Source organism: Fringilla coelebs, assembly GCF_963513975.1.
Source record: "Fringilla coelebs genome assembly, chromosome: 3".
NCBI lineage: Eukaryota > Metazoa > Chordata > Aves > Passeriformes > Fringillidae > Fringilla > Fringilla coelebs.
In genome coordinates, this window is record NC_140030.1 from 36,654,758 (window position 1) to 36,668,900 (window position 14,143).

Genomic DNA, 14,143 nt, shown 5'->3' on the forward strand with positions numbered 1-14,143 from the left:
AGACTCCTACAGACCTCTTGCCCAACTTTTCATGCAGCTGCACTTAACACTGAATAGATAAGCTACACAACATTAGCCTGTCATAGAATATGTACTCCAGGCACCAACTGGTTTCCTTCTGGCTCTATTTGCAGCAAAATCAAACTGTACTTAAAAAGAGCACAACGGATCATGGCCACCACTGGGCAGGGGGCTCCTAACCCAGAGAAAAGCCACTGAAAAATGTGGATCATTTTCTTGGAGGACTAAGCAACAGTAACACTGAGGTATCCTTGTACTTGGCACTGGTACCAGAATACCACTGGAAAGGCATCAAAAGCAAATACATCTTTAGGGAAAGTATTTTAAACCATTGACTTTATTAAAATACATAATACACGGTTTTTAGAGGAATGTACTTACATTTTCTGGAAACTCCACTGAACCCAAATTTTAATTATATATTTAACAAATGACAAAACAGTGGATGAAATCATGCTGTACACCAAAGAGTAGACAAGTTAGGGTATTGTTTTTCATCATCATCATTATTTTCCCGGCACGCTCTTCTTTGCTTTTTAGCTTCAATCTCTTGAATATGTAGTAGCAGAGAAAGGAGGTTTACATTTCTCACAGCATTAAACCCATCCGGTCCACGTGAAAGTCCATTTGTTTTCACCACCTTCATTCAAACCTTCCACAGGAGCCTCCCCTTCCAGAAAAGCAAAGGTGATTGACCTCTCTGAAAAGCTACAGGTCACAGTGCAAGATGAGTTCGACAGTCAAATGTGAATGTGGAGCTCTGTACCTTCTCAGAATCATTACTCTTTCAAAATATCCATTTCAAACTGAGAGTGGGGAAAAAAGACACTGTCAAAATACAAGGCCGAAAACACATACATGGACTTAGTGGAATGCACATGGAAGACAGCTTGCAGTGCTGCAGAGCGCTGGAGTAAAAGGTAAATCAGAAGCCAGGTCTTGTTGAAATACAAGATGCAAGAGCTGGGAAGGAGAAAGACAGAAATAACCTGGACACATTTTTAAAAAATTGAAATGACCTAACCTCACGGAGAAGGCTGTAATTATCATACACACTGCAATTGCCATGAACCATGGAGATCAGTGACAAAGTGTATGTTACGACAATCTCACTGACAAGTATAATCTGGGGGAAATTATTCATACCGAGCAAAGAAATAATTAACTGTGTGTTTCAATGCAAGATGCACAGAGGATGCATAGGTTTTCACATCAAATTAATAAGGCTCTTTTTAAGAGATCATTTTGCAACCTTGCATAGGTGATATTATATCTTTTCAATAGATAATGTGCAGAAACTATGTACAGTTGAAAAAAAGAACTTTGATGAAAGTATTTTTCCCCTCAAGTTTACCATAGTATAAAAAGTAACTTATACAACTCCTTCAGTTCTCTAAAACACATATGGAATATCCCAGAAAGAGAAACAGGAACGCCATCTAAATGATGCCGTGTGCATCATTTACAACAGGTTGAAACAACCAGAGAAGCCACCACAAAGCAAAGTCATAAATTTTCATATAGGAAAAAAAAAAAAACAAACAACAAACCAAACCAGGAGTAAATTTTGTTTACAAACAGGAAAATTCATTTAAACAGAAATGCATTTTAGTTATAACAAATTAATGACCTACACTAATCAGACTACTGAATGCATGGATGACTCACACACTAAGTAAATGATAGAAAGAGCCAATTCAATCCCTGCTTGATAAATGGACAGTAAACTTTAAAATCTGCATTTGGTTTCCAATTAATCCCAGCTCAGAACAACTCCTCCCTTAGACAGCCAGACGGCAGCTTCTCAAAACTAATATTATGAACATCTGCCAGTCTGCTGCAACAAAAGCCATTAGGGCATTCATGTGCTTCTTCATTTGGTAAGAAAGAAAGTCAGCCAGAGGATGAGCACAGTGCCACAGGACAGCCAACCCCATCTTAAATGAGTGTCCTGTTCCCTGGGACACTCATCCACCACCCCAAAATGACTTACTTTTGCCCTGCAATTATGTAAATCAAGAGACTTCCTGTCTGATGCGGCTCTCTTCCACTGAATCTACCTTCTCCATAACACAGGAGCTGCCTGGCATTTGTTTTGCCATTTTGTGCCTGGATGCAAGACTTCATTATCAGCGCTGGTTATTACTCTTCTGTATCACAGTGATGTGTACTTTTTAGAAGTATTTACAATGGTATCACTGTGGAGAACTAAGCCCTGTACTAGAAACAGTCTCTTTAACAGAGACCTTAATACTAAGGATTTGGTACATTTCTGATCTACAGATAACAAGGCAAAGCTAAAATTAGCCCACTATACATTTGGCATTAGGTTCAAACATGGGGAAAAAGCAAACATCCAGCACATTCCCTCATTTCAAAGGGATGCTATTTACAAGAAGAATTCGCTTTTTTAATATTTCAACAACAAAAACCCAGCTAATTTTGAAATTAGAGTAACCTAAGGCGGCTTAGTTTTTAATCAACAGAGAACACAAACAACATTGCTGTTTGCTGTTAAACACAAATCTCAGAAATGCAGGGAAACTATGATCTGTTATACTATGGGTGACAAATCACAGCCAGTTTAATAACAACAGTAAAAAAACCACTTCTGCGTTTTTTAAACACAGCTCCTAAAAAGTACAGCATCCCAGTATTTCCTCCATTCCAGACTGCAGACATTATAAATTAAAGGTGAAAAGAGATCCATATATAAACAAGGCAGCTTTCCACTGACTTCATTGTACTTGGTTCTTGTCTAAACCTTTGGAAATTTAATCTTCAAATACCATAAGGTAAGGTTGAATTTATCAGTTACAAAACAACGTCCATTTGTATGTGGAATTCAGAAAAACAAAACAAAACGAAAACCAAACTCAAAAAACACACAGAAGTATTTAGAGCAATCCAGATCTCTGTTTTCCCAGCCTCCACACTCGGTTGTCACCTTCTGGAGAACTGCACACACACGCTCCTCTGAGAGCAAGGCCCTATGTTATGGTACGAGGCCTTTTGGGCGGCGGGGGTGGCATGAGTTCAGTGTCAGGATCAAGGTGGTGCTTCCGCGTCTGTCCTTGGGAAGCTGCTGCACATCTGTCAATGAACTCAAACAGCATCTCCTTCGTCACTGGATTCTGGATGCTGTTGCAGACAGCTGGGGACAAAGAACACATCCTCACGTAACTAAACGGATTGGTTCTAGTCGGCGCTTCAATAACTTCAGCCCCTCTTGGCAAAATAACAACATACTCTGGCTCAAGTATTAAGCCTCGAACGCACGCTTGGATGAGGTGGCTGTGTCTGGAGTCACGAATCTCTGCTCTGCCCCCCCAGAGAGCAAAGCAATGCCGTGGGCCTCTACTCTCAGGGGAGTCTCCCTTTCTAAAACAAACTGAAGGCATCTGTGTGTGTAAGGCTTCCTGAAGCAAATATAAAACCACCAAGAACTGACATCCTATTGAGGGAAGGAACAGCAACGAGGGCCTTGTGAGACACGGCTTTGAAACACACATCAAATCCAAGCAGATGGAAACAAGACTGGCTTCTAATATTGAAAATGTCTGAATTATGGTAACTTTTTTTTTCACCAGTAAGTACTATAAATACCCTAAACATGCAATGTGCAGTCCTTTTTTTTTTTTAACCCACATACCTTCATGGGGCAGAAAGACCTGACACCAAGCAAATGGCATTTTTAGACCACCAGACCATATGACGGAGCAGCAGCCATGGTGCTGTGTGGTGGCCAAGGCACACATGTAGAGGCACTCTTGGGGTACTCAACAAAACTCCCCAGACCACAGTTTGTAAGTGATGGTCCATGGGATTTTATGGAACAAATAAATAGGCTTACTTCACTTTAAACAAATGAAATGTTTTTTAATGCCTTCCTGTGTAACTTTGTATTCCCCTAATTAATCCTCCTGAGAGACTTAGAGGAAAAAAAAAAGGAAAAAAGGAGCATGAAATTAAGTGGGAATCGTACAACTATCTTGGAAGAAAGCACAAAATGATTAGAGGGTAATTGATAGCATGCAAGGACTGGCCACAGTAAGGATTCAATTTCCATGCAAAACAATCTACTGACCCCCTAGACTACTAAATGTTAGGACTCCTTAAAATGTACTTGCAATGCAGCATTGTTATGAATAACAATGATTCTCAAAAATATTCCTTTCTTTCCTGCAGAACACCAGAACCAAAATATTATTTTACAATTAATAAAGAACCTTTCTGGAATTATTTTTAATTATCTCGCTATTTTTGGTGAAAAGGTGCTTTAAGAACTGCCCAGTATTTGACTTTAGCAGTTGGGAAGTATTATGATTACCAGTAATTTAGGAACAGAATTCTAGTCTCATGGCAACTGGTCTAAATCATGTAACTGGTGTAACAGCAACTCATGTAACTGGTGTATAAACTTTTGAGTACTGCTTTAACTTAATCACTGAAAAAAGACCTCCTGTTTTCAATTTGAAAGGTAACAAAGTCTAAAAGCAAGATTCAGACAGATGCTTATTTTGTTGCTATTTCAACAATGGGGAAAAATAAATAGCATTTTTCATCAAGAGAAAGCCAATAGAGGAGAGAGGATCTAGAGAAAGAAGTCTCAAATGATAAAAGTATAACTTTTGGAGATTTTGAAAAGTTATCAAAAGTGAAAACTCAAAGCCAAAAGAAAACTTTCTGTTCTGAAAATTCCTATAGAAAATTTTAAATATATCTTAAAAATTCTTCCTGTAGCATTTAATTTTCTTTTAATTTTAATTTTTAGGAAGTCCACCATGTTTTGGGAGGAAAAAGGTCAGAAATAACAAAACTGCTCTACAAATGGAAACAATGAGAGGACAAAAAGAAAGAGAAAGCTCCAGGGAAAACTAACTATTGAAACACTAAGGTGAACCAGGGAAGAAAAATTTAGGTATTTAGGTCATGGTCACAAAGAGATGTCGTTCTTGCATGACTTTTGTGGTCCATTCCTCTTTCCTGACAGGACTGCTCAGCAAGTATTTCAGCTACATTCTGTGCTGGTTCCCTAAGGTGCCAACAGATTTATTATCTTCCAGCAAAATGACTACATTGTGTTTATTCAAGAAAATCTACTCACTGCTCAGGCAGAAATACAAGTAGAAGGGTCTAGAGAAAATCCTACATCAGCCCTAGTAATTAGCATGGTCTTAAATATGATTAAATTTCATTTTGGCACTTAACAAAAGTCAGCATCAATATGTTTATTGCTACTCATCCTTGCACACACTTCTACTCAAACTCTTCCACTTCATCTCAAAGTAAATATCATTCTTTAATTTACAATATTTAGCAAAATATTTTTTGGTAGAGGAACATTAAAGTTTTGGAACTCTGCATAAATATACCCCCACCTTTCATTAGTTTCCCTGCTTCATTGTTCGTGTAACTATTGTTGAAACCCAAGATGACATTTTTCTCCTATTAATTTTCTAGCCCATCTGCCAAATAATGGTTTTGGCATTCTAATGGATTTTTTGTTTAACTAATTCCACTCATAATGTGCCAGTTTGCATTACATCCCAGCAAGCCAACACAATGCTAGGCACTGGTGTCAGCTGAAGCAATGCTATTGTAAATAAAAACTTTCTTGGCTCTGATTTGAAAGGCATGCCCTGCCATTTAAAGTCATCTTTGCACAAGTGTTTGCAGTTCTGCAAAGGCACTTGATTCTTGATTCTGTGTTACGTGTTAAATTCTGTATCACAGTATTGGTTTGACTGACTTTATCAAATAACCCTGCAGCCAGAGGATTAATGCTATCTAAAAACTATTGACGACATAAGCATTTGCAAGAGGAGGCATTACTTTAATAAGTTAGGGGAGTCAGGACTCAGACCAGAAATGCAAACTCAGAGTGCCTTTCCTACTTAAAACAGAACAGAGGTAAAACATTAAAACTTTAGCCTGAGAAACATCTAAAGCAAATTGTTCTACCCACCCATGGCAGTGCTGTAGGCATTTGGAAAGCTTTTGTCTATCCTCTGTCTCATGAAGACCCAGCTGTTGTTCTCAAACTTGCACTCTATAATTTTGTTGTCATACTGTTTGAGTTCTTTTGTCACCTGTATAAAAAAAAAAAAAATTGTTTAGGATAAACAGATTTTAATTCACAATTTTTTCTTTCTTTTAGGCATAAATAATAGAAGATCAAAAGCTGCCCTGCATTTTTCAGCAACATGCCTCCATCCTACACAAAAAAATTGCACAGAACACATCTCCATTTTACATATGCTCAGCTACTTAACATTTAAAAAATACTTTTCAAATTTGCTGTCAATATTCAGCAATTATATTATGCTAAAACATCAGCAGTGCTAACAGAGGGGGGAAAAAAGTCACTTCTGGCCCAAATGCAAATAGGTTTCCATGGGAATAAACTGCTTCCAGTTTAAGTGCTACTGCCAGCCTAAGTGCACGAAATGTATTATCCATGTTTCATCAACCTTCTTTGTTGAAGGTCTCACAGCAAAATGTCAGATTTTAATACTGGAAAAGCTTACAAAAATAATTTCACTATTTACATGGCTGGGGTTTTTTCTTCTTTTCTTTTTCTTCATTTGTCTTTAAAAATGAAGATTGCAACTTCAAAATAATGCAGACTTTCAAATGGCATATATTCTAAATCTCCTTCAGGCCTCTCTTTATTGATTCATAGATTTGTCAGCAGCCAATATCCTTAGCTATTTGTCTTTCTATTTGGCAACGCTGTGTGGTTTGGAAATGTAGTTTATATGCATTGGACTTCGTAGTTGTTTTGGCTACTTCATCCTATGCATCCTAATCTATGATACAATGTAAAAATTTTCACGTAACCATGGTAACCTGAGAACCTGATCTAACGCTTTAACAATTTTACCCATATACTTCACTTTGTTCCAAAGAGCCTCTTCAGCAGTATAAAGTTGTATTTAACTGCTAGCTGCATTTAGTTGCTATAGTTTACCAATAAAAAGCCGTACAAGGTAATGTAACACTTTGGATTCAGGATCTTATGCATAAGCGCTCTCATAAAAAGGAGGTGGTTATTGCAATTCATTAGCATAATTTTTCACCTCTGTTGTCTACTTGCTCCTGAGCAGTGACATGGGAATTTACTACTGTCAGAGAGATGCAGATTTGAAAAAGGCCATAGCTGTCTCCAGACAGCTTAATAGCATATACAGTGGAAAAACCCATGAACCCCTTTTCCATTAACTCCCAGATAAAGACAATTAATTAAGGAAATGGTTCTGAGCATGGATCAAGCCCTCCTATACTGCACAGGACATGATTTGATAAGCAGAATCCTAACATTGTTGGTATTTAATCTGAATACTTGTGTTCACTCCTGGATAAGGAGCCCTAGAATTCTACTTATCAAGTGAACATGGAACTTAAAGAAAATGTTGTAAAACTGGCTTACAATTGAGTCCTGTCCTGCTGCAGGACTGACAGAGTTAAGGTCAGGTTTTCATGTCACACACTATTCCTTATCCATTCCACACTTGCAAAGAGTTTTTTCCCTGAAATAATTTACTATTTAAGTGAAGTTTATGTCTTTTGTTGACCATTAGATTGCTCAGATTAGCAATCTTTTCCTTTGCAGAATGGTCTACACAGCACTGCACTTCATCTGCACTGAAAAGCTACATGCAGTCCAGAGGTTTGACTGACACGTGTTCATGGATGCATTATGTTTCATTAGGTGTATGCAGGAAAACACAACATCCTTTTCCAGTATACTACAGATACATAAACCCAGGAAGAAACTCCTGGCTGTGCAGTGCCTTGGGAAGGTGTATTATTTTGAAAACAGCTGCCTAGTGGAAGCGGAGGCAGCAGGGGGTTCGGCCACATGTCTGATTTTCTTCCAAAGCAGGGAAATATTAGAAAGATCACCTGATAGAGAAGGAAATGTATAAAATTGCAGGTAATGACTTCAACTAACCACCCACCTCATAAGGTTTTCTCATGGCTTATCATTCTTCTAGTGTTCAGATTCTCAGAATAGCAATAAATTAGATGGCAGCTTTATCTGACTGTGGCAATTAAGCAATATTATTAACTATCGAGAGACTTGCTTGGCCATTCATTAGCAATCTGGAAGATGGATCTTTCCACAAAATATGAACACCTGCCAAAGCATTGACTTAAATGAATTTTCCCATTAGATAACTGGTGATCAGAGCCTTTAACGGTTGCAAGTTGTAGTAATTACTTTACAAAGGAAGAAATACAGCACCCACTATTCCCTGCACTTTGTTAAGTGACCTTAGTCTTACACAGGTACTTATTCCAATATAATGGAATACCTTTTAGCAACTGCTGGACGTTTGATTAAATGTACACACATTCTGAACAAAACACACTTTCAGTATTAAAAACACTCTTCCACTATTGCATCTTAGCAGACTTCTAAATGGGTTCTGTTTATACAAAGGACTGAACAAGGCCGCAGTGATTCTTGCATCTGTAATTCACACCTTACATCTACCTACCACGCACATACTACTTTCTGGTATTTTAGATTCAAAGTGGGACAAGGAAGCCATCAAATTTAACTGTCTAGAAATTCCTTCCTTTTGGGAATTAATTCTGAGCTCCTCAGCAGTGTGTCTTCTCAATTCTCACTTTGCAGTGTGTTCATCCCTCCTTCTTCCCTTTAAAAAATACAGTCCATAGCAGTATTTGACTAATCCACCATCACTTCTCTCCCTGAGAGGTACTTCTTCTAGTGCTTCACAGAAGGTCAGTTAGGAATGATGGCAGTTCTTAGCCAAAATGCTTATCCTCAGTGGTGGTACAGTGCCAGTACTTCTGCCATGCTGTTGATAAAAGGCCTTGAACCATCATTGAGCAATTTCAAGACAGAAACTCCTACCACACTAAGGACTCCATGGAGCCTTCCTTAATTAAACATTTATTCCTTAGCCTATTTTCAGACAGCCAGTCAGAATTGGAATCCCAAAGGATCAAGTCTTGGACATGGGGCTGTCAGAGGTGGTGTGTATTAGAACAGTCGCACTGGCCTGGGCAACAACTGTGTCCTGGGCAAGGACAAACACCAACTTGTACACTTATTTCTTTTCAAGAGGAAGGAAATTGTTCAGTAGCAGCAATGTTCACTGTTCCTGTCCGTACCTGATCTAATCATCAGGAACCAACCTATTTCCCCAACAGAAATAATTTCCAAAAACACAGGGGAGCATCCTTTTGGAAGCTGATTCACTACATACTGCTAGTCTGCAAGGTGTGATGGAAAAAGAACTTGAGCTGCATCCCCATTTCAGCAGTAGTTCAGTATCAAATCAGACTGATGTAGATACAACACCATTTCCTAAGAATGCCAGATTACATTATTATATCTTCTCCTCCCTGCTGAGAAAGGCTTCCCCCACCATCATCATCTGGGCCGTTCACTGGGAAGAACTTCAGTGGCATACGTTTATTTCTTTTTCTAAGAATGAAGACAGTTAAGGCTTAGGAAATCTCTCATTTTCCAGGCTCCTTCTATCCCCTATGTTCTGAAATAAATTAAAAATATATTTAAAAATTTAAAATATCTAACCCATTTCAAAGTTTCTTGCCTGGCTGAATAATGGAGTAATTTTTAATGCAGCCACAGTTTATGTTAAATTAGAGCAAAATGTGATAAAAACTCTAATATATCCAGCTGAGAAAGAGAAGAACCCATTTAAATTGAATGTAGTTAGCTCCAGTCCCATGAAGATGCCCTTACCATCTCTGCTGCAGCCAATGCTTTTCTGTGTCTCTCCACAGGGCACCTGACCTTCAGAATGGTCCATCATTCCACTCAAACATTAGTCTCATCACCCTTAACCCCAAAGAATGAAATCCCTGAGCAAGCTCCTACTCTACATAAGAGGCACTAACAATGCAAATTTAGGTTTTAAGGTATTAAGTTAGTATTTCAGAAACATGTCTACAGTGGACAGACTTAAACTTTACAAATACATCTACTTTCCCCATTTTCAAGTTTTTTAGAAAGAAAAAAGGAGATAAGCCTTTAAATAAATGGAGACTTGGCTGAAAGAAGCCTTATGTTTCCATATGCATGTTTCTTCAAAGCAATTGAAATTATTTCAGTTTAGTAAATAATCCTCTTAAAAGAAAGTGATGCTTGTAAGCAAAATCTTAAAACATTCTATTTCAAATTCTTTTCTCTTTAAATGCCTTTTTGCTGCACTTTCCCCCCTATTACCAAACATAGATAGAAAAACATTCTTTAATTCACCCATTTCTATTCTTACTCCATACTCCTAGTCATCAGCCAATTTTAAATGTCCCAGAAGAAAATATCATAATAGTAGATGCAGAAAACCTTCACTTCCATGAGAGAAAAAAATGAGCAAAAGCAGCTGTTGAAGTCTTACAAAATTTAAAACATCGTTATTTTCAAATAGAGAATTAAAAAATAAAAGGAACTGCAACATAACAGCAAGATGGATTCTAAATGCAATGGGTTTCTATTTTCTAAGAAGAATCTGCCTTTTTATAGCTAGCATGAGCAATGAAGGCATTTCCTTTTGATATGTTCAAATACACAAACTGTTTGTTTTCTTTTTTTAAACATAAGTTTCAATGCCTGGAGGCAAGAAAGTCATTCCTTCTCTTACTGATATCATAACTACATTTTCTCTATTAGGATACACTCCTGCAGCCAAAGTGAGCAAACAAGTGAAAGAGACACATCCTAAAATAAATTATCAGCTGTGTGGTCATGAAGGAGAAACCTTTTGGTTGCTTCCCAGTCTCTTACTGCAGGAGAACTGGAGTTCCACACCTCCCCTAGGATGTCACCCTACAAAAATAAATCACATTCTTGTAAGAACTATCCAAAACCATGACATGTGTGAGCTCCCTGTCCTGAGAGTATTGGGATATATTCAGCCACAAATGACAATCTAGTAAATAAAACTTATATAGCAAAACTACACATCTCAAATTCCAATTTCTGCATTAGTCTCCAATGCTCTGACTGGCCACACATGCAAAGTATGATCAACTTTATTTCCAAACTTCTCCAGTGGTGTGGAATGTCCAAGACAAAGGGAGACTTAAGCTGCCCACTGGTACTATGACTCCACAGCAGTAGGGCAACATCTGAAGATCAGGGAGATGCAATCACAACAGTCAGGGAACAAAAAGAAGAATTACATGGGAATTTGAGGAAACAAAGAGGGCTCAAGACTTCTGAAGGAATAGGATGGAGACAGAAAAAATAAAGAAGCAGCAGTAATAAAACAAAACAGCTTCTGAAGATAGAAAGATAAACCAAACTCAAAGCAAGTTATTTTTAAAGACCAAACACTTAAAGGTGATGAACTCCAAGGACATTCATGTCAAACCAAGGCAACTGATAAGAAATGAGGTGTGAGAAACAGGAATCCTTTGAAAGCACTCTCACATGAGATTGCTGGTGACATCATGAATATAAGAAATTCTAATGATTTGAGTAAGAACATCTGAGACAGTCAGTAGACATGAAGTTATTAGAGCCCCCAGCACTTAGAGGGCACAATCCAGCACCTAACAGAGATCCCAAGCTGTTCATTCAGTGCTTCTTCCTAACTCATGCACTGTTTGTTCAGATGATTTTGAAGAACTTTTTTGCCCATTCACATAAAGTACCTCATGGTTTTCATAGTCAAACTTCACAAAGAATAAAAAATTGCATCGTTACTAAATGCCTGTTCACATAAGTTGTACACTGAACCAACCACATGAATACTGTCTGATGGAAAAAGTTAATCAGTTAATCTGCTTTGCATTTTTACTCAAGCCCAAACAGATTTTGTAATGCAGCTTAATATCTATTTCTTTATACAATTCAAGAGATTATTTTATCAAACCATAGATTTCTTGCAAAACTAAACATACTGATTGTGTTTCCTTTTTAAGGAATGTTTACCTAACAAATGGCTATCAGCTTGGGCAAACACAATGCAGTTGAGATGATTATTTAACATTAATAAAGCCTTCTAAGTGCAACTATGCTGCTTCTTATGTACATAGGAAACAGAAATGCTCCAATTTTGAGATGTCATTCCTGAAAAAGAATATTAGGAAATATGAAGTTGTAGCGCTTTTGTTCATGTTCATTAAACCACAATGTTAACACCAAGCACTGTAGAATCACAGGAAAAGCAAAGAAGAAAAATCATGTTTCCAAATTACAAGAATAAGGCTTTTTAAAATTGTGATTTTTTGTTTGTTTGTTTGTTTTTCACTTCCAATGCCTAGCACTCTCAGTTCGTGATTTAGTCTTTCTTTTTAACATATAATATTTTCTCAAAGAATCTCTCATTCTTACATGTAGTAATTAAAAATATGGATTCTGTTTTCTGATACATATAATGGGTTGGAGTCCTGGGGTTTTCCTGGCAAGTGACAGATGGAAACATCAGAAATAAAAAGCTTTCCTCTTATCAGTGATATTACAAGTTTAATGACTTTCAGTGCCAGCTGGAAATAGGTTTCTTAATGTATCCTGGAAGGTCTCCTGTACACCTGACCTTGCAACACCATTTGAACTATCTGTAAGATACCAATGTTTTCCTGAGCTTTGCTTTTGACTCTCAGAGGAACACACTGGCATCTAGGAGAAAGCAACTGGTAACTGCTAAGACCAAGATGTGGAAATAGACATGTGTTTGCACAAATGTTTTCCTCAATGATCACTCTTCTAGATTTTTTAAAATATACTTTTTAACGTCTCATTTTACTCAATGGTAAAGCCATTTGCCATGGAAAACAAATAAACTCTTTGCACACTTTTGAGCATTATAGCTCAGGCATCTACATTACTCAAAGAGCAGCTGACCATCCTGCTAGACATTGCCATCTCCACCTAATTCCTGAGAGAACTCTAAAGTTTTTAAAAATTCTATTTTCTTTTAATCATCATCAAAAATGAGATGCAGAGACTTGGGTGTCCATACACATCTTGAATAGTTAAATGAAATGAAGTAATAAATTATTGTTCTCCTAGATTGGTATCCCTAGATTGGTTTCCCCTGCACTGTAATCATCACAGCTCTCTGGATTAAAGAAAAAAATCTGTACATCTCCTGTAAAAATTGAGAAACTGAAGAATTCTGTGCTGAAGATTTGTGAACTTGGTATAGCCCTGCTGTGATGAGGTCTTAAAAAAAGTCTTTTTGAAAAAGCAGCTCCTATAATTCTGACCCTCAGCATGCTGATGAAAGAGCAAGAAACTCTCAGGGGAACTGCAGAAACACCCAGGCATTAAGAGAGCAGCAACAGAGCTCTCAAAGCAAGTTGTCAGCGTGACCTTACTGCAGGGAGGATGTGCATTTGGTGCAAACAGAACTTCACCTACTCTACAGCCCATGAATTTGTAGGAAGTGGTAAAAAACAATGCTCTGCAAGCACCTGGGGTAACTTTGCAGAGGCCAAAGATAGCTACCTTGGTTTTGACACATCATAAATAATTGTGGTAATAATAATAATCCCTGGAGACAGTGCGGAAGCTTGAAAGTATTTAAGTTCCAAAGAAAAACAGGCAGATATTTTTGTAGTAGTAAAATGCTACAGCAAACTGCAGAACTGTTCAGCAGGTTATGCAAAAACAAATAGCAACAACACCACCAAAAAAACCCCTATCAAAACCTTTCAGTGAAGGATAAGGAATTCACAGGACGTTTCTGAAGAAAAAGCCACCCAATCAGAAAGGTAAGCAACTGTATGAGGAGGAGGAGAACAAGGATATACAGTGCAATCTGGCAAAAAAAGCTGAAATAAAAATATAGAAATGATTCTGTGAGAAAATATTTCACTCACAGCCTGATACATTTTGAGAACTGTACCTCTGCTTGCCATGATCTAGCTTGTGAAAGCCAGTCTTAAAAGTCTCAACCCACATTTGTGTTTTGTTCACTCAGACTGCTTTTGCAAAAGGGAGCCTGCCCCAAACAGGGAGTGCTGCATAATGAGACACAAAGATCCAGGAGACGAGAGTTATACATTACTAGTAAAGAATATAGTTTGAAAACACCACTTAGCTCATTCATAAATTATTAATTCTTAAGGCTTATTATTCTCAGTTTGCAAATGGGGAAGAAAGAGATAG

The 14,143-nt window shown here is 37.6% G+C and overlaps 1 protein-coding gene across 1 annotated transcript in view; it reads right to left on the bottom strand.

The window, feature by feature from the left end:
- Positions 1 to 384: 384 nt before the first annotated feature.
- Positions 385 to 14,143, bottom strand: part of RNGTT (RNA guanylyltransferase and 5'-phosphatase) — a 171,828-nt gene continuing 158,069 nt past the window's right edge. The window contains exons 15-16 of the mRNA XM_084202256.1: positions 5,990 to 6,113; positions 385 to 3,175 (exon numbers count right to left, since the gene is read on the bottom strand). Coding sequence (XP_084058382.1) covers positions 3,012 to 3,175; positions 5,990 to 6,113 — 288 coding nt within the window. The 3' untranslated portion in view covers positions 385 to 3,011. The remainder of the gene's footprint in view (positions 3,176 to 5,989; positions 6,114 to 14,143) is intronic.